Source organism: Lathyrus oleraceus, chromosome 4 (genome assembly GCF_024323335.1).
Source record: "Lathyrus oleraceus cultivar Zhongwan6 chromosome 4, CAAS_Psat_ZW6_1.0, whole genome shotgun sequence".
NCBI classification, from domain to species: domain Eukaryota; kingdom Viridiplantae; phylum Streptophyta; class Magnoliopsida; order Fabales; family Fabaceae; genus Lathyrus; species Lathyrus oleraceus.
Window position 1 is genome coordinate 152993040 of NC_066582.1, and position 22005 is coordinate 153015044.

A 22005-nucleotide genomic window follows, 5' to 3' on the forward strand; every position below is an offset into this window, starting at 1 on the left:
GCATCATTCACACCAATGTCTCCCTTCAATCGTCCCGGTCGCCCTCCAACAACTCAAACACAATCCAATTACTCTGACATGGATCATGAACTCAGTTATGGCTGTACACCTTCGATGCATACATAAGACTACGCTGATTTGTCTGACAATCTCAGGCAATCTCCTGCAGTTGGTAGTGATGTTCCTGACCCCTCAGATACTCAAACATCTGTGGTGAATCATCAACGTGGGTTAGGGCCACGAGTTTGGATAGTTAGGGGATGTGGGACCGAAAGTCAGTTAGGTCATCCCGGGCATCAACATTTTTTTTGTAAACGGGAGTTAATATTAATATGAATTGGTCTGATTTCGACTTTATCTATCATGTAGATTTTTTTTCAAAAAAATTACAAAACACACCGAGGTGTCAATCCAATTGGCACCTCTCTTAAAGCTTAACACATAGACGCCAATTGGATTGGTAACACAAGGAGCCCTAGCCAATCCAATTGGCGCCTCCTCTCTAAATTTAAGAGGAGGCGCCAATTGATCTAACGATTTCTCTTAAAAGTGGAGGTAAATTAGGGATTTTTTTTAAATCATGATTATTTGGAAAAAAAAAATTTTAATCAAGAGTATTTGGATAAAAAATTCCAATTATGCTGTCGTTTAAGGGATGCAAACGCTGCTTAAATTTTAGTAGTGTACGAAAATTCCAATCTACAACTTTACACTAGAGTACAGATTGTCTAGGAAAATACGTCCCCCCTTTCTTTTTGTTGATTTAACGTAACAATATTAACCAGATCCAAACTACTAAATTTTCTAAATTGTCATTTTGTTACCTTGAATTATAAAATGATTATCCATTATTCTCTCCTTTCAAATAATTATATTCACTATTTTAATTAAAGGAAGTTAAAACAAGAATATCAGCTTATTTTATTGACAATCCATTGTTTATATTTAATCTGAATTCATATCTTAAAGGTATATTAAATTTATTGAAATCCATAAATCTTAAGTTGACTTTAATCAGAGCCAAATATTTGTTTAATACAGAAAACAACCATAACGATTGACATATCTCCAGCAAACTATTAACACGAACCATTCTTTTGAGATATACAAAAAGTTTGTAAGGAGATAGTACCCTCTTCCTGCAAATGAAAACATAAGTGCCATAGCCATTATGTTTCTCAACGAAATGCAAGTGGTTCCAATCCTTGGTAAAATACAACAAATACTACAGAGTTGATTGGAGGGAATACACACGCTAGTCTGTGTAACTAACCTCTTCTAGGAAGATGCAAAATCCAACAAACTAGTTCTAGCATGTGTAACTAAACGGTGGATTAATTTAATAGCCAGTCCAAAAGACTATATAGCCTGAGAAATATCTTGATGGACAAACCTTGATTCCCAATATTTTCAATGTAATGTGATTGACTTGTAAAATTGATCTGAGTCAGACTATTTGGATCTCTGTTGTCGAGTATATTCCCAGAGAGCAATAGCGCCACTGACGTGAACGTTGAGAGACCTCACAACCCCAAATTGGGGAATTTCGACGCAAGCATCCAAAATATGGATTATATCCACGGGTATACCTTCTTTCTCTCGGCCAAGAACCAGGACCTGAGTAAACAACCAAAGAATATTCTTAAAAAACTTAAAAGTCACTGCCAGAAATCTGTGGCATCAAACAGGAAGAAAATATAAGCAATAACAGAGACCAGGTCACAGCAACCAACCAATAAATATAAAGGGGAGAACCTAAGTGACCAAAAGCAAACACAAATAATTTTACTTTTTCTAAATGATGAAAATATGTATAAAAGTTCACTAGTATCTGTTACATATTTATTTCAGTCTTCCAAGTATATCCAATATGAGGAGTGCTATCAGCACCAGTCCTTTAATTACCAGTAACATCATATTGTTCATTGGCCATTCAATACTAAAATAATTCCATCAGTTAGGTTCTCCAGGAACCAATTTCTTTTGATATTAAGGCATACACTTGCATAACTTATCCCCATATGTTTTCTACTTTCATCATTCAATATTACGAGAATAGATCAATGAGGAGATTCAACATCTAATTCTGTAATTTAGATTATATATTTTAGATTCTCTTTCTTATTTAATAGAGGAAAATTCCCTGTCCCCCACTCTAAATGTTACTTCATTTCCACAATCTTACAACAAAATATTAAGACTGGAAAGTTGGAATTTGACACACAGCTTACCATTTTTTTTGGAAAGACATACTGATCAAGAGGTACACTGTTGGCAGTTTGTTCCAAACCCAAGATGGAAAATCCTTCTCTCTTTTTCTTCTGTAAATATGTCTTTATGCTATCTACTGGGACTTCTATGATAGGCACCCACTTTTCAGCTGTCACGCTGTAAACAATAATCAAGTGAATGATTGACACTTATAATTCAATGCATTAAAACCATTTCTATAACATATATCAAGAAAGATTCCGCTAACATAAAGGGCTCCTCATTTTTTTATTTGCTTCCAGGAAAATCATCACACGTGAAGTCAATTCAAGAAGATGAAATTTGTTATTTTAAATTAATAAGCAAAGAGAAGCTTAATGTTATCTAAAATTAATAAGAAAAAAATGAAAATTTTGGTTCTACTTGTGTCCCTCTTTCAATGTCCAGCCAAATGGAAGAATCGGCTAGGTATCAGAGTGTATCCAAGCAATGTCCTCAACAACTGGATAGTTGGTGTACATACCTTAAAGATGTGTTATAAACTTATACTTATGATGTATTTATAACTTTTTATTGACTACAATCTAATTTTAAAAAAGCAGTGGAAACAAGTAGATAATGTTTCTATTGAAAACAATCAATCCATAATCTTGTCACTTTTTTAGGATTCTACTGGCACACAAGAAGTTTATATTTTTGTGGATGTTGATGGCCATATATGAACAAGCAATTTGGATGGAGTTAAGGATGTTTGTTTGTGGTCGACTGTTGTTCCCTCATAGAGTTAGAGGTGGTTTCATTTGTCAGAGAATTTTAGCAGTTTAAAATATGTGAAATACTAAGTTCGGTCAGTTCAAAGATACATGAGCCAGGTCCATAATAAAAAATCTATGTTCTCTTAAGATTTGAACATTTAGAATAATTAATATAAAGGGAAAAAAATATAAGTTTTACAGTACTATCATGAGAACCTGATTAGTTGGAACTGTTTATCATTTATGATGTTTGTATCAGCAATGGTCAGCCCTGATGCTTTGAACACCTGCATCAAAAATTGGAGTAAAGTTTGTTGGGGAACATAAAAGGAAAAAAATAGTACAATATAGATAATATTGGGAAATGGAGCAGCATGTGTAACTAATTTACCTCGCATGTACGTGCCAAGCCAGCAAGATTGGGTATGCGGTCAAGAAGTGATGCTACAAGGATGAAACTCTGTCGAGTTGCCTTTTGTTGATCTAGAGATGATCTTCTTGACTGTAATAATTGGTCCAGAAGGAGATCATCCTTTTCTATCTCTGTCACATTGATATTGAAAAACTAAATTATGGTAGGCACGAAATTATGAAACTCAACACAGAACACAGGCATCAGTTACAACACAACATGGACATTGTTAAGACTCACATTTTATGAGATAAGGCCTAAACACACGTTTATAAGTGGGGACAGTTTTTACCTAACACAACCTAAATTTTAAGATGGTATCATAGTCTGGTTCAAAATCCATTGGATTGCATGCTATCAGGTCAACGCTATTGGATCACGTTCCATATGTCCAGTTTTAGGCGTGAAGGGGGGCGTGGGTGTGTTAATAGTCCCCACATTGGATGAAATAAGACTTAATATAAAAACATAATATAGTATGAGTTTAATTCGGTTCGGGCCAGCCACTATTTATATCTCCACACAACACTAAATTACTTATATCCACCCGCCATCAGAGACGAAGCTATGTGTATGAGAGTGGGGGCATATGCCCCCACAATGTTTTTAATTTTTTTAACTTACCATTATATATATATATATATATATATATATATATATATATATATATATATATATATATATATTTATTTTTTTGAAAATATATTTTAAAATTAAAATATGGTTAAATTGGTTGTGTTTAATTTCAAAATATTTTTTTAGTAAAACTTTTAAAAATGATTTTTATTTTATATATTTTAACATTAAGATATCATCACTAAATATCACAAATAATTACTCATACTACATTAATTATTTATATATATATATATATATATATATATATATATATATATATATATATATATATATAATTTTGTTAATAATAAAATTGAAAAAATTACACAATAAAAAATTAAGAAAATTATTAAATACTTTTAAAAAAACTAAATATCATAAAAGATAAAAAATAATGTATAATTTTTCTTTTAAAAAATAAATTGCATATATATATATATATATATATATATATATATATATATATATATATATATATATATATATATATATATATATATATATATATATATATATATATATATATATATATATATATATATATATATATTATATATATATATATATATATATATATTATATATATATATATATATATATATATATATATATATAATATATATATATATATATATATATATATATATATATATATATATATATATATATATATATATATAATTTTGTTAATAATAAAATTGAAAAAATTACACAATAAAAAATTAAGAAAATTATTAAATTCTTTTAAAAAAATTAAATATCATAAAAGATAAAAAAATAATGTATAATTTTTCTTTTAAAAAATAAATTGCATATATTACACTACTAATTTATAAATTAATATATCGCCCCCACAATTTAAAATCGCTGGCTCCGTCCCTGCCCGCCATTTATAAAAGAACAATTACAGTTATCACAAATGGTTTCAGTTACAACAGAATTATAATTTTAACTCTTGCAGAAAAAGAATTAAAACATACCAGCCATTTTTCTGTAAGCTTCATCATTGCCATAATGGAAACCTCCATTATTATCCCCCGCACCATGTTCGGTAAGAGTAATCTTTTTCTGGAAATCTGAGGACATATCCTTAAATAAGGTTGCTTCACTGCCACTGGATAATTTTTTCATGCAATTATCTCCATTGAATTTTAGAGTCTCATTTCTGATAGTTACCACATCCTTTGCCATTGAACTTCGTAAGTCTTGTCTAGCATCCTGCAATGATTGGGGAGAAAAACTCACAGGATAAAACAAAAGTTATAGCATATCTTATTTAAATAGGGAGGTATGACAAAGTACTTACATTTAAAAATTTGAGAACATGGTCCATGAGACACGTTGGAACACACTCAAAATCGTTTTCCTTAGCACAACAAACAAAAAGAGAATTAACAAAAGTATCATCTATAAAAGCACAAATATCTTACAAATTTATATGTTTGAGATGTTGGAGCGGAGGTTTGGGAATGTAGAATTTATTCAGTTCTGACATATATGAGGGATATGCAATTTAAGCCTTAAAGACCAGAGGATTTTGAATAAAAAAAGTATGAATCTTAAATAAAAAATATAAGTGTTAATAATAATTGCTAATGGTCCTTCTACGCATTAGCAAGCAAGTGTAGCATAGCAGCTAAAGGTTTTGTTGGAAATAGGTCCACATTCAATGTAGTTTTGATTCCTTTGACAACAAGTATAATAAGATCAATGCATTTCAGGGGGGATAGAGAGAGTTTAATAATTACTTCATGGAAGTTTTAATTCACAATAATCCTTGTATTCTTTATAAACATCCTGTTAGGTGCTAATTCACAAAAGGCAAATTCAGAAAAATTGTCAAACCTCAAGCTTATTTTCTAAAATAGTTTTAGACTAACCTAGAACTGTTTTTGGCCTACACATTATTGTCTTGCAAACTTCACACTTCACATGAGGGGAGAAAACCTTATCCCATGTGCTAGGTTTTGCCATTGAGCAAGGCTCAAGCCCAAATTCTAAGAGGCTTGTCAATAAAGCAATTTCAATAACGTGTAAGTTAGGAATAGTTGATATTCATTCACTAACTTGAGGGAGTGAGATGTAATTTTGCAAATAGCACTATTTGCAGTTTATCAATACTTTAGCACTATTTTGAATATTCCTTTTGTAGAATTGTTTATTAGGATTTTTGTACATTGTCTACATAATTGTATCAGAGCTTGTACTTAGGTGATCTTTAGAAATAATATTTGTTTTCCGTATTTTTTATCTTTCAAGTGATGACACAATGGTGCAATCTTGGCTTAGCTAAGAAATTGGAAATCTAACAAATTCTAATGACAAACAAAACAACCAAACAAGAATGCAATATGAGGATACGGGTAGTGACTGTTAACACACACGCAGATAGAGAACGAGAGAGTGGGAGAGAGATATAAAAGGGAAGCATATGACATTGGATTGCATTTGCCACTGGACCAACCATTAATTTAAAGGTAAAATGTAGGCCACCTTGTTTTGCAATTTAGATTTCTTTTCCCCAAAAGGTTAAGTTTAGTCATTTTTATTTTTTTTCGAATGGCAGGTTTAATGTTAGTTTTAGTAAGGTTATCCAACGATACAGTACACACAAATCGTCACCTCAACTCGATTGATGAATATTCCAGCAGGTGAGGCAGAGCAATTTGGATTATAAGCATCGAGGTATCCTTCCATTGACACACGTAAGCTGAAAAAGAAGATAACATAAATTAATGAGTACAATTCGTTAGAAAATTGTAAATCAGCTTTTGAGCCCAAATTACAAAATGTTGAAACAGTAGGGGAGAAAAATATGATAACAGATTGATTTCATGGCATAAATAAAATAAAAAGCACCAACACTTATTTGTACTAATAATTAGGTAGTATATTACTACTGATTGAAAGCCCAATCCAAATAAAAAACAGAAATTATATTTTGACAACGAATTTTGACAATAGTTTTGATGGTTAACACATTTTAAATAGGAATGGGTCCCACTGTTTTATGTGGGTCCCATTTCCAAAGTATAGGACCCAAATGGATTTCACCCAATAAGAGAGTGAATATTAGAGTGTGAAAAAGAGTATTCCTGTCAACCCTCAACATCCAAATTGTATTCAAATATACTCCAATGATTCAGATGTTCAAATATACATGACCCAGGCATCCCACTCATGTTTTCAATTTTCTAACAATGTGGAAAATTCAGTTTAGAGCAGCAACATAATAGTTTATTTAAGCAAAAAAGTTAAATTCAAGCAAAAGATGAAGGCACAAACATCTGAACTAAGTTAACAACCTTACAACCACATCCAAACCGCTCAACTTTAATCAAATATTATTAAAATAAAAGAAGAAAGAAAAAGCTTGGGATCACTAGGTTAAAACTCATAGGCCAACAACATAATAGATGAAGAGCATACCAAACAGGGACAAAAATTCTTAGTCTTTTACATATGGATGTATAACAAGGAAAAATAACAATAATAATACCGTGCACAATCAGAATTCCTTGCAAGATATGTTTTCAAATCTACAAAACACCTCTTTTCTAAAGGTATCTCAGAAGATCCATAATTCAACATTGGAAACAGTTTGTGCAGAATTTGATATATGAGTAACTGCAAAAATAGCCAAGCATATAAAAGACCTATCTATTTGAGTGTCAATTAGATATATAGACATTAAAAAACAAAATATTAACACCATAAATGAAAACCTGGGTAAAACCACGTAAGCTGTGATGATGTGAAGTTAACAACGGAACTAGAGGAGGAAACAAATCATCTAAATGCCTAGATTGAACATCTTTAGATGAATTGAGAATGACATTAGCTGCAATGAAAACATATGAAGATAGTGCCTGCATTTTGAGCCTCACAAATTAGAAGAAATATTTTTAAGCGTACCGCAATATATTTGATCCTACTTTATAATAAAAAATGGAAGTGGAAAAATAGCCATATCACAAATATAGTACTGAAATATGATGATAGGCAAAAAATGAAAATTTTATATCTGACCTAGAGTACATGCAACTGCCATCCTGAGGCATAACTTATATTTTCAGTACCTAATAGAAACATTGACAGCTAGAAAGTAGTTATCGTGATTCAAATCTAATCCGCAATTATGGAAGTGAGTGTGTTTTTGAAAATATTGTTGTCAAAAAACTAGTTTAATTCTTTATTGTTGTGCTTGTACATATGGGCACCCAAGATACCCAAAACATCTGTCTGATTTCTACAAGTCAATCTTTAAGTTTCACAAGCTACTCCCACACCAGGTTCAGTGATTCTATACTCTCCAATCATCATTCCATTATTCATTTTCAATATTCCTTTAGGTAGATGCACAAAGGAAAAAGAATGGCAAACATTGAAGCGTCAAAAGACTATTTTAAGTCCCTGCCGATACATCACTTATCATAGACTATATACTAAGCCACATAACAGCTCTGTCCAGCTCACAAACAGCAAACCTCGTGTTTCTATAACATTTAGTTTAGACTAACTTGTTCGGAGGTTTAGTGAGTGTTTAGTGTTTCCTACATACAAGTTTATACCAGTTTGAATTTACCTTTAGACAGATGGAAGGAGAAGTGGAGAAAGTTTTACATTGGCAAACTGCTTTTGCAGATATTAAGTGTATTTAGTTGGAATGGAATGCACGTACTTACTATAGTGTTTCTACTTATAATAGTGCTTCTACATCCTTAATTCCTTATCTCAGGGGGGTCATTTGTTCTGCACTTGAAAGAGAATCTGTACAATCTTAGAACTTGTGGTTGAATTTAACTCAACCTTAAAAAATCGGCTTGTATGGTGAGGATTGCCCTACTTATAAATATATTGAGATCATGTCGTTTTCAATGTGGGACTCTTAACAAATTCCAAATCCGATACAATTTCAACAAGCATCACGTTTTACATAGTTATATTGACAAAGCCTTATATAATCACAATTATATACCACTATGAAATTTAGTAGGAAACATGTTGATTGATGTTATAGAGCTTATGCATCAATTGGTAAACAATTGGCTGTATTTACAATCTAAATTTACAGTCTGGTGAATAGCAATTTATAATAACAAAAGCACATTAAAGCCAAAGTTTTCATGCCATAGAAAACAATTTTACCTGTTGTTTCATGTCATAATCTCGCAATATAGGGACCAATTGTTCTTTAACCTGTGAATTTGACATTATGATATGTGAGATAGAAAGATAATTTCAACAGTGAAAGGTTACAAATTAAAAACCCGCATAATAGGTTTGACACTAAATTTTGCATGTAATAAATATACTCAAGAAACTAGCCTGGCCAACATTCTCTTACAACTGTAGGTGAAATTAATCTGAACCTACATGGAATCTCAAAGATAAGTTATTACTCTCCCTGGGATGAATTATAAGCAAAATTTGATTAAACTAAGCATATTGGATCCATTTGTTTTGGCTTTTTTTAAAATGATTTTTATAGTTTAATATAATTTTGTGGAAAAAAGATTTACAAAAACTTTTCATAAAAGCTTCAAATGAAAATTTGGTTTGAATAGTTATTCTTAAAATATTATTTTACATATTTCATCATTTTATTGAAACTTTTTTTTAATACCCAAATTTCAAGATTTCAGTTTAAAAAAATTGCGATTTCGACTATATCTTGATCTTCAATAATATATGTTTATATTATAGGATGTCAAAATTAATCTTTCAATTTAGAAAAATAAATATAAAAAAAAAACTTGTAAGATTTTAAAAAACAGTTTTATAAAATCTATTTTTAAAAATACAAAGAAAAAATCTATTTTTTTAAAACTAAAACAAATAGGTCCAACGTCCACTAAGAGTGGTAGTAGTTGATCACATTTAATCTATGCAATCTTAATAAAAAGTTAAGTCTATTGCCTAAACTTTACCCTCCACGATTAATAAATTCAGTCAATGAATAAAGAGTTAAATTAAATGGGGAATAGTGTAGAGATGCTATTATTAATTAGGAAAGTAGTGAAGATTTGTTTCATTTTGGAGGGAGTACTTATCATCCTAAATGAGATCAACATGTACTGAACCAGACTTCATTTAAATATTAGTCCCAGAAAACAAAGGGCCATTTGTAGAAGATTTTTTACACTAAAAATGAAAAGCTATTTTGATTAGCTTTTGAAGAAAGTTATTTATAATAGAAGGGAGAAATACGTAAAACTCTCTATAAATAAAAAAGTAAATAAAAAACATAATTCTTAAATGCCCTTTTCATCCTCGTATTTTAATCAAAATGATATTTTAACCTTTCTATTTTTAAAATCTTTTATAGTTGTATTTTAATGTTACAGATTTTTCATGGTCCTCAATTTTTGATGATGTGACAGTGATGTGTCAAGGTTGACTATTATAAAAAATGAGTCAGTGTTATTAATTCAGATCCATGTCACTATATAATGACGGTGGTGATCGCATAGAACAGAATGGTTTTTGTGATTAGAAAAATTTCAATGAGAGGCAAAGGTTTTTAGTATATTTGATGTTATCTTTCTCCAATTGAGCTAAAATCCAGATTGAGAGTTTCTAAATTTAGTGAGATCTGAGATGGGTTTCTAAAATTGGGTTTTCTTAGTTTGTTTGGGTTTAATTTCTTTGTTTTCTAGGTGAGTGTTACTCAACATCGATAATGAAAATGGACACTGCAGCTTATTACAGAGCAAAAACCAACACCAAATTTGAAACAACATCATCAGTACCATTAGGTTCTGTTTGCTAGATAGGAGGAGAGAGGAAGGGGAAGGAAGGGCTTCAATAAGATCCAATAGAAACCATGAGAAAATAAGATCCAAAAGAAACCAACACCCAATAGAAACAGCAACAAGGGCTGAGATTGAAGAGATGCAAAATAAAATTTGAGCAATGGTAGCAAAATGAAATTTGAGATTTGATGATGCTGCGTGTTGATGATGTTGAGTGTTGATCTAGATGATGATGAATGGTGTATATGATCGAGAAATAATTAATTTAATTTAAATTTTTAAGTTATAAAAAAATAAAGAATTTATATATTTAAGGAGGGTGTTCATAATTTGTGAACAATTAATTTAATTTTCTTTATAAAAAAAAGGCATAATTTATATATTTAATTAAAATGTTGATATAGATTATTTTATTCAAAATCAGATTTGTCATCTCAGCGCCACATCATAAATGAGATAGACACATCACCAAAAATGAAGGATAAGTGATTTTAATTATTGTCTTGCGAATGGGAAAAGTGGTTTTAATTAAGCCTGATATGGTTTTGAACCCCTCTCATTAGAAGGGTTTCTCACTTTCACTACTGGAGACATGCAGGGAGTTTTAGGCATCTTGCTGTTAATTGCCAATAACATCATGAAGATATTCAATTATGTACCAGCTGAACATATATTCAATTTAGTATCTATAGCATCAATGTCCTTTAATATTAGGAAACTATTTTTGAAATGATTAGCTATTTCCATTCAATCTTGTAATTATATATTACATATGAGGACTCAATGAAATATATGACATTTTCCATCTCAGAACAATTCTGTTATGGTATCAGAGCCTAGTTATACATATAGAATAAAACATTTAAATCATGTCTGACAGTGAAGGTGAAAGTTCTCCTGTGAAGGAATCCTCCAAGTCAGTCAACAATGGCGATGGAGCAGTCATCCGAAAAACCATCTCTCCCTATGATATCACTTCCAATGATAATCCTGGGAGTTTGATAACACAGGTTCAATTAAAGGGAGAAAACTATGACGAATGGGCTCGTTCACTTAGAACGGCACTTCGAGCAAGAAAGAAATTTGGTTTTGTTGATGGATCAATCAGCAAACCTGATGAGGAATCTTCAGATCTTGAAGATTGGTGGACTAATAACTCCTTGTTGGTCTCTTGGATCATGAACACAATTGAACCTTCATTGCGATCAACTATGTCGCATATGGAGGTAGCCATGGATCTTTGGGAAGACATTAAGGAGCGGTTTTCCATTGTTAATGGACCACGTATTCAACAGCTCAAAGCAGAGCTCGTTGAATGCAAACAAAAAGGACTGACCATTGTGACATATTATGGGAAACTGAAGAAGTTGTGGGAAGAATTGGCGAATTACGATCAGATCCCGGCATGCAAGTGTGGGCGTTGCAAGTGCAATCTCAGCTCTGTGTTGCAAAAGAAACGCGAAGAAGAGAAAATCCATCAATTCCTCATGGGATTAGATGACGCTCTCTATGGAGCAGTACGGTCCAATCTTCTCGCTCAGGATCCTCTGCCTACATTGAACAAAGTTTATGCGACATTAATTCAGGAGGAACGGTTGTGCACTGTGACCCGTATGGCCGAAGATCGTGGTGAGGTCATGGCGTTTGCAGTGCAGTCCAACTTCAAACGTAAAGAAAAAGGCGGAATGTGCAGTCATTGCAATCGAACGGGCCATGATTCAGATGGTTGTTTTCAGGTAATAGGATATCCTGATTGGTGGGGAGATCGACAACGCGGACAGTTGAAAGGAATCGGGCGTGGGAAACCAGAACAATATAACGTTGTTTCTAACAACAAAAAACGTGGAGGAGTTGTTAAGGCTCATGTAGCACAAGCAAAACCATCTAAAGAAGAGGTTGCTTCTGAAACGTCAAGTTCCGATATTTGTAATCCAAGAAATATTACTAGTGATCAATGGCAAGCATTGGTCAGCCTTTTGAACAATGTAAAGCTAGGTGCAACCGAGAAGCTAAGTGGTAAGTGTTCCTTTTTGCCATGGATTATTGATACAGGTGCATCAAATCATATGACCGGTAACTGGAATGCTTAACAAATGTGCACAACATTTTTGAGTGCTCTGTTGGACTACCAAACGGTGAAGAGACAATGGCGACAAAGGAAGGAATTGTGATGCTCAATGAAAGAATAAGATTAACTAATGTCTTATATGTGCCTAGTCTACACTGCAATCTTATCTCAGTATCGCAACTGCTAAAAGATTCTAACTACACTATTAAATTTACTGATAAGTTTTGTCTTATACAGGACCCCACTTTGAGGACGCCGATTGGAGCGGGTGAACAAAGAAAGGGGCTATATTATCTTAAAGAGATGGTCAAAGCAGCTGCAGTGAAAACAAATAAGGAAATTCCTTTGGACCTGTTACATCGCAGACTAGGACACGCATCTTTGAAGGCTCTGCAAATGTTTCCGAATGTTAGTTCTAATAGAAACAATTATCTATGTACCCAATCATGTGAAATATGTCTTAGAGCAAAACAGTCTCGAGATACTTTTCCAATTAGTGAAAATAAAGCAACTTCTGCATTTCATTTAATCCATTGTGATTTATGGGGGCCTTATCGCAACCCAACATTTTGTGGCGCTAGATATTTTTTAACCATTGTTGATGACTACTAGAGAGCGGTGTGGATTTATCTCATTGTTGAGAAAACAGAAGTCTCTAAATATCTTTGTCAATTCTTTGCAATGGTTGAGCGACAATTCAATAAACAAGTAAAGATTGTTCGTAGTGATAATGGGACCTAATTTACTTGCATGAAAACATATTTTCGTGACAATGGTATAATTCACGAAACTTCATGTGTTGGGACACCACAACAAAATGGAAGAGTGGAGCGGAAGCATAGACATATTCTCAATGTTGCTCGTGCCTTGCGCTTTCAAGCTCAATTTCCAATTCAATTTTGGGGTGAATGTGCTCTTGCTGCGTGTTATTTGATCAATCGCACTCCTACAAGGAACTTGGATGGTAAGACTCCATTTGAACTCTTGTATGATAAACGTCCCTCTCTTGAGCACCTCCGTGTCATTGGTTGCCTAGCTTATGCGCATAATCAACATCATAAGGGTGATAAATTTGCTGCTAGAAGTCGAAAATGTGTATTTGTGGGCTATCCATATGGCACCAAGGGATGACGTATGTATGATTTAGAGCTTGGCGTTTTCTTTAACTCAAGAGATGTTGTTTTCTGTGAAAATGAATTTCCTTTTGCTGCCGAAATTCCGTCTGAAAATGATCACATCTTGCCTGGTGCATCTTTCAGTAATGCTATTGAAGACGATTTTTTCCAGCTTGTTCCTACTATACCTGCTGTCCCCTCAACTCCAGCAATTGAAACTGCAACATTACTTGATAAAGATGTGTCAAGTGTCACGCCACCTGTTTCAATTGAATCTCCTGCTGGATCTTCTTCATTTGACTCCCAAAATATGTCATCATTTGTTGAAACCAGTGAGGAACCACAGGCTGCAGACACTATCGAAAATTTGGGACGTGGTCATCGTATCAAATTGCCTTCTACCAAGCTGCAAGACTTTGTGACCAATACCATCACTAAGATATGCCCCTCAAATTGTTCTACTGCTTCGTCACGTCCCTCGGGTACACCTTATCCTTTAGCCAAGTATGTAAATTATGCTAACTTTTCACCACGACACAGGAAATTTTTAGCCGCTGTTTCTGCAGCTACAGAACCTCAAAACTTTGCTGAAGCCGTCAAAAATATTCGATGGCGAGATGCCATGAAGCTGGAAATTGAAGCTCTTGAAAATAATGGCACTTGGACAGTAGAAACGGTTCCTCCAAACAAAAAGGCTATTGGTAGCAAATGGGTGTATCGGATTAAATATCATTGAGATGGAACTATCGAGCGTTATAAGGCAAGACTTGTTATTATGGGGAACAACCAAGTTGAGGGGCTGGATTATCATGAAACCTTTGCACCAGTGGTGAAAATGGTAACTATGAGAACATTTCTCGCTGTTGCGGCTGCCAAGCGCTGGGAACTTCACCAAATGGATGTTCACAATGCTTTTTTACACGATGAGCTTGATGAAGAAGTATATATGAAATTACCTCCCGGTTTCAAGACCTCTACACCAAATCAAGTATGCCGCTTGCACAAATCTTTATATGGATTGAAACAGGCACCTCGATGTTGGTTTGCCAAACTCAAAAATGCTCTGCTACGGTATGGTTTTATACAGTGCTACTCTGACTATTCTCTCTTTACTCTACATCGTGACTATGTAGAGCTGTATGTGTTAGTCTATGTGGATGATCTTATCATTTCTGGAAACAACAACAAATCAATTGAGTCCTTCAAATCCTACTTGAACACATGCTTTCATATGAAAGATCTTGGCCCTTTAAAATATTTTCTTGGCCTTGAGGTGGCTCGCAACTCCAATGGGATTTTCTTGTGTCAAAGGAAATATACACTTGATATCATCACCGAAGTTGGGTTGTTGGGAGCTAAACCAGTTGGTTTTCCCTTAGATCAGAATCATCATTTTCCCTTGGCCACTGGAACTCCTCTTTCTAATCTGGATCGGTATCGAAGACTAGTAGGTCGTTTGGTCTACTTAACTATCACTAGACCAGAACTTTCTTACTCTGTTCATATGTTGGCTCAATTTATGCAAAAACCTTTAGAAGAGCACTGGAACGCAGCTCTTCGTGTCGTCCGTTATCTCAAGGAAAATCCTGGCCAAGGTATTCTTCTCCAAGCTGATTGTGATCTTCAAATTTATGCCTGGTGTGACTCGGATTGGGCAGGATGTCCTTTGACTAGGCGCTCTCTCACTGGATGGATTGTTTTCCTTGGGAATTCTCCTATCTCTTAGAAAATCAAGAAACAACATGTTGTCTCACGTTCCTCGGCTGAGGCGGAATATCGTTCCATGGCTACTACCACATGTGAGCTCAAATGGTTGAAAGCACTTTTGCTCTCTCTCGGTGTCCCCCAATCTCGCCCCATGAAGATATATTGTGACAGTCAATCAGCATTACATATAGCTGTCAATCCAGTCTTCCATGAGCGCACAAAACACATTGAAGTTGATTGTTACTTCTTACGTGATGAGCTTCTCAAAGGCAACATTTCAACTCACCATGTGTCCACTAATATTCAACTAGCTGATATATTTACTAAAGCATTGGAAAAACAACAGTTTGATTATTTTCTAAACAAGTTGGGCATCCCCAATCTGCATGCTCCAACTTGAGAGGAGGTTTTAGGCAATTGATATCTTGTTGTTAATTGCCAATAACATCATGAAGATATTCAATTATGTACCAACTGAACATATATTCAATTTAGTATCTATAGCATCAATGTCCTTTAATATTAGGAAACTATTTTTGGAATGATTAGCTATTTCCATTCAATCTTGTAATTATATATTGCATATGAGGACTCAATGAAATATATGACATTTTCCATCTCAGAACAATTCTGTTAGGGAGATTGGTGATCTTTGCTTTTATTTATTTTTTTGGGTTTCCTCAATCAAAACAATAAAAAAAATCTAGTTGCAAAAAAATAGTATAAATATGAAGAGAAAAATGACAAGGAAAAAGAGGAAGAAGAAAGTCTTACAAGTGATGGAAATTTCAAGTATATGTTGATTGCAAATGTCTCCAAGTATTGTCGAACGGCAGGTAAGTTATTTCTCTACAGGAACACAAAAGATATAATCATTTCCAATTTCATGTCAAAGAAGAATCAACACTAGTTACAGTTTCCATTTATTTTATATTAATCTTTTTTGGTGTCAGAGAAGAATCTATATGATTATCATTCCTTTTTTGGATCAAAAGTGATTTCTATTTAACATATGACGATGCAAATATAATTAGTCATGGAATGTAAGTATGCATCACAAACAAACACGTAGAAAGAAAAGAAAAGAAAAGCAAAACCTAGTAACTGTCTTATGATTCCGGGAAAAGACATGACGTGCAAGTAATCTGATAAAATAATATAATGAAATTTAAATAGAGAAGAACGCTCGTAAGCTCGAACATAATATATGCATCCAACACAATCAAGAAAGTAAACACAACTGTCATACAGAGCGAAATCAACTTGCATTAAATGATATGTACAATTAATTTAAAACTAACTTACATTAAGTGATATGTACAAGTAATTTAAAACTTGCCCAACTATATCTTCCTCAACAAATGGTGACAAGATACATATTATTTGCCAAGCCCGAATTTTGCGCCTATGAATCTGTAATACCAATGTCACATTGAGCTAAGTAAGGTAAAATAGATAAAGATAAGAGCACAAATTGCAGTGGCAATAAGAAATTTCTAGCATCATGCCATATTTAAAACAATGAAATCAGCAAATATTTAGAGATTCTCTTGGAAATAAGGCTAATTGATAAACCATTGAAATCAGCCAATATTTAGAGATTCTCTTGGAGATATGCAGTCAAGAGTTGTGTTGCTCAGGTTAATGCCCAATTGAGTGTCGCAAGCTTACATGTGAGCATTGAAGTGCTAATACAATTTTTCCCAAATCTTCCAAGAACGGAAGCATCCAATAACTTGTGTGCAAATACTTAGTTAAGGACCAAATACTCTTAGTTAAGGACCAAATACTCTTAGTTAAGAAGGACCCAGGCCAAGAAAGGAGTATTTTCAGATATGTAAGTACTATTGTTCCTTCTATGTCAGATATGTATCATTCATTCATCAAATTCATTTTATTGGTCAAAAATGTGGCAAAATGCATGGTTTCACCATAAATTGACAAAGATGATTGTCGTTGATGGCGGGCTCCATTTACTTATGTCCTCGTCTAATTTTTCTGCAATCGAATGACAAAATGTCGTCTAATTTTTCTGCAATCGAATGACAAAATGTCACTGGCGATAACGCTGATGAGGTGGATATAGGTTTTGTACAGACTTGCGAAACCTTCGATAAGGTTGGAGCTGGGGTTGTGGAGTATTTGCAGTAGCAATTTCATAATTGTGAACTAACTAACATCAGAAATCTGGGACCGAGATTAAGTTTTCTGACACCATCTTATCATGCTAAAAGAAAGTAGAGAACAAAGAATACTTACAGAACTATATTTTTTGTATAACTCCTTAGCGAGATCTTTATCATTGACCTACATCAATAGATATTATATTCAACATAAGCATTCTAAAATAACCATCTGAACTTGTCGTAGATGAACATCATGCACCCAAAAAATATATACGAAACCAAATACGGTATTGCCAAAGCAGATAAAACCTAAAAATTTACAAAAAGTGGCACCCCTCACCTTGCAAACTAGTTTTGTAAGAGTTAGACCCAATATTAAAAACATAATACAGTATTGGGGCCTATCCATTCGGGCCACGCACCAACCCCAATAGTGTTGTTGGGCTTGAGGAGGTTGTTGGAAAAACTCAAGTCTCACATTAAAAAGAGACAAGAATTATAAAAAGTGACAGTCCTCACCTTACAAGTCAGCTTTGTAAGAATGAGTTAGAGGCCCAATGTATAAAAACCAGATACATACTTACAATAGTGGGGGTGGGGCTAGCTTTCATTTTACTTTGCTTACATTGATGGTATTCAAAAGGAGAGGACAACCAAAAACATCATCTAACCTATTCATAATTTCAAATAACCCCAAACGATTCTTCCATGGTTTGAAGCCAGATAGTAACAAAACAAGCAGAGCAAATCAGGCATACACAATACCGGAAGAACATAATAGCTCAGCATGCCAAGTACATATCATACAGTAAATATTTCTGAATTTAAACTAATGAATAAAAAACTACTGAAAAATTTAGCATAAAAATGTATTCCTTATCATCAAATAATGGTAATCTATTGCTTCAAAAAATAATAATAATAATAATAGTCTTTTACTACCGCAGAGTCAAGAAGCTCTAGCAGAAATGATCTGCCAGAATCTAATGCCGCAATACAATCTACGTCTTCATTTGGTGATCCCACCATACAGGCCAAGTCTGCCAACTTGTAAAACAGAACAGCAACCGATACACGTGCATACAACTCTGTATTAATAAATGCCTGTTAAGAAAAATGACCGGTTATTACAAAGTCAAAAGCTTCTAGAATTGTTTCTAATAAATAAAGGGAAAGTTATTAGATTAGCAATTAATGACAATAAGCACACCATGGTGTTATGATAAAATGCTATTATTGTTTAGCAAATTTGGGTAGACATACAGAAAACTGAAGTAGCCAAATCTTTTGTTAAATCTGATTTTTTTTCTCTTACTATTTATAAGGGATTTACAGGTGTCTATACAAGAAGCAAAGGAAACACAATCCCATAATTTCGGAAGAAAATCAAATCAGTCCCAGGCTATTTAAGGATGTGAGGATCCTATCAAATAATTAATAACATAATCAAATAATAAATACAAAATATATATTTGCAATCATCACTATTAAATGTTGAGTTGCTTACTTCTGTCAGCTCAGGATCAGGGCTCCTAGCTAATAAAGAGACTTCCAGCCTTGCATCATTATTGTCAGCTAGTTCACCTTCAAAATCCTCATCAAATGCAACTGAAAGAGACAGTGTCATATTCATATGATACTTTTATAGTAATGAAACAGCAGTTAGCCAAGTAAAATGCAAAATGATACAGCAAATAAACATGTTTGGTACCTGAACCGTATAGAGAGAGCAGTTTAAGCTCTTTTAAATAAAACTTTATAATTATAGGATTTAAGAGCCATAACCCTGTTAAGTGCAACGCTGCAAGTCGAATTGTCCGAGGACTCTTTGTGCCTTCCTCAAGAAGATTTTCAATAAACTGAGTGTCATAGATTAAAAGAAAAAGTCACTAGTTGAGAGAATTAGAAGAGAAAACACACGGGAATAGAAAACTTGTGTAAAGAACACATACCCATTTCAGTGGCCCTGGTGCATTGTCTCTTTGATGCATGCTCTCATCATTAAATAATAAAGGATGTAAAACAGATGACAAAAGAGCAGCAATCGAAGCAACTCTTCGCTTGTTGCAATTTATATGTAATATCCAAGATGAATGCACCAAATTCCAAATAACCTGGTCAATTATTGCAATTTGAATGTCATTAAGTTAGCAAACGCTGCTGGTGGGGTGAAAAGAGGACGTTCATGCAATTAAATAGAAGGATATTCCACCATTTTGATTAGAAATTATCACAAAATAGAATTATGCAATTTCATGAATGCTACAAAAAACACAAACTAAATAACACTAAGTTAGAAGCAATGTGATGGACAGTACAATTGCCCAATCACAATACTACTTTAACCAACCATAATTATAGGATCAAACTTGGCAATCATCAATATCAACTAAGGTCAAATTCATCTAAACAGGGTGGAATATCGTTTTTTCCAATTTAATTACAAAAATATTCAAATTATGGAATGTTAACTTTATTTTTCTTCTCCATTCCGTTCCATCTCATTCAATTCCATTCCATCAAATATCCGACATATCCCAAATGTCTCCATGATTGTGTGTCTAGTATTGTTATACACGGTAATATTTTAGTGCATACATTAAGATATTATTCTTTCAAGTTTGATGATCCCGATCAGTGACAACTGTGCCATCCTCAGTGATTATGTTATTCCCAAAAAATGAACATGTATGCGTAATTGGTTTTGACAAATGCAGGGAAACCATCATTCTTGAAAGATCACCTAAAGGCCCTTGAAATTTCAGGAGCCAAACAACTGACCACAGAAAAATAAGTAAAACCTAGCAACAGGCTAGCTTATCAAGGTCTTGGGGGCTATCCGCACAAAATGAGAAGCTATATATCTGGGCACAGAGCTGATGTTTAAAGTCATACCTCCAAGTTCAATTATGGAAATATGTACTCTTAAAATTCATTCCATTAAAGGCAACACAGTGAACTGAATAATTCAAATACAGACTAAATAGCAAGCTGTGAAGTACACCTGTGCATCTATCACATGACTACAGGAAACAACTGCACTTGGCGTCACTTTGGCAACTAGCTCAAATAACATTCTGAGTGATCTCAGCATGGATAAAACAGAACTTTCTCCAGCATTTTCAAGGCTGAAAAACACAAATTTCAGTAAGCTAAGCCTCATAAATAAGACAAACCAGGAGGGAAAAGAAGATATAACCAAAACATGTAAAGAAGATGTGTGACGTTGACAATATTGACAAAGTTTGATAGTCTCAACCATAAATAAGACAAAATGTTGCAAGAGAAATCACATAAATCACATTGATCATGCATGCATAATTGCATATAGATTATCCTGTTTCTCTTACCTCTCAACAAGATCACCAAAAATGCATCTCAGAGTGTCATCTGAGAAGAAAGTGTGGTTTTCCTCCAAATGAATCCCATTTTTGAGAGCATGGGAAGGAATTGACAGCAAAGATTCTAGGCATGCCCACTGAATCAGTAAAAAGAAACCAGTTAAAATCTTTCAATTAACCAATTAACATCCTGTATTTAGTGTAACTATACATTTAATAATTTGTTCACAGCTAAAGTTTTACCACCATTAATTGGAAAAGGATGATTCGCCACAACACAGGCACAATCGAATTAGACAAACAAATGAGGAAATGAATATGCAAATCTGAGACTGACTTTATCACGACCCAAATATCATATGGCAACAAAAAAAATGCCCCAGGACAGAGAGATCACCACCTTAATATCCAACAAAACAGCCCTTCGAGATCTTGCCAAAATTCCGGCTCCTAGGAGATCATTAATATTTTGAATGAAAGATCCACACATACAATCTAACTGAGGCCTGCCTTCTATATCTGAAAACAATTGCTCATTTTCCTCAATGAGATTAAAAGATTGAATACAGTATGTGGAAGCTAGGACTTTGAGAACTGGGACTAATGATTCATATGCTGCAAGACAAACTTCTGCCTGTGTCTGCATTAAACATACACAGCAACAGCAAAAAGTATATAATCACAAACTTCAAGCGTGACAGAAACACAATTTTATAGCAGATAATGCAATATGCCAAGTACCTCTGAGAAAGAATGTGGAGATCTAGCAGTCCTCCAGAAGAATTGCCACATGAAAGTAAAAGCAGAGCTAAGCAAAGCATCTTTTTTAATTTGTTTGCACCACAACAATATTAATGACATGGCCTTCACTGACATCATCTGCTTGGTTAAACACGG

The 22005-nt window shown here is 33.7% G+C and overlaps 1 protein-coding gene across 1 annotated transcript in view; it reads right to left on the reverse strand.

The window, feature by feature from the left end:
- Nucleotides 1-959: 959 nt before the first annotated feature.
- LOC127074251 (uncharacterized) overlaps nucleotides 960-22005 on the reverse strand; it is a 34472-nt gene continuing 13426 nt past the window's right edge. The window contains exons 15-35 of the mRNA XM_051015552.1: nucleotides 21850-21987; nucleotides 21509-21748; nucleotides 21118-21245; nucleotides 20772-20895; nucleotides 19720-19881; nucleotides 19479-19626; nucleotides 19275-19375; nucleotides 18710-18871; nucleotides 17901-17948; nucleotides 16947-17054; nucleotides 16416-16490; nucleotides 9145-9195; nucleotides 7722-7865; nucleotides 7496-7623; nucleotides 6619-6706; nucleotides 5303-5362; nucleotides 4977-5214; nucleotides 3358-3509; nucleotides 3183-3253; nucleotides 2232-2388; nucleotides 960-1617 (exon numbers count right to left, since the gene is read on the reverse strand). Of these exons, the coding sequence (XP_050871509.1) occupies nucleotides 1453-1617; nucleotides 2232-2388; nucleotides 3183-3253; nucleotides 3358-3509; nucleotides 4977-5214; nucleotides 5303-5362; nucleotides 6619-6706; nucleotides 7496-7623; nucleotides 7722-7865; nucleotides 9145-9195; nucleotides 16416-16490; nucleotides 16947-17054; nucleotides 17901-17948; nucleotides 18710-18871; nucleotides 19275-19375; nucleotides 19479-19626; nucleotides 19720-19881; nucleotides 20772-20895; nucleotides 21118-21245; nucleotides 21509-21748; nucleotides 21850-21987 (2688 nt within the window). The 3' untranslated portion in view covers nucleotides 960-1452. The remainder of the gene's footprint in view (nucleotides 1618-2231; nucleotides 2389-3182; nucleotides 3254-3357; nucleotides 3510-4976; nucleotides 5215-5302; nucleotides 5363-6618; nucleotides 6707-7495; nucleotides 7624-7721; nucleotides 7866-9144; nucleotides 9196-16415; nucleotides 16491-16946; nucleotides 17055-17900; nucleotides 17949-18709; nucleotides 18872-19274; nucleotides 19376-19478; nucleotides 19627-19719; nucleotides 19882-20771; nucleotides 20896-21117; nucleotides 21246-21508; nucleotides 21749-21849; nucleotides 21988-22005) is intronic.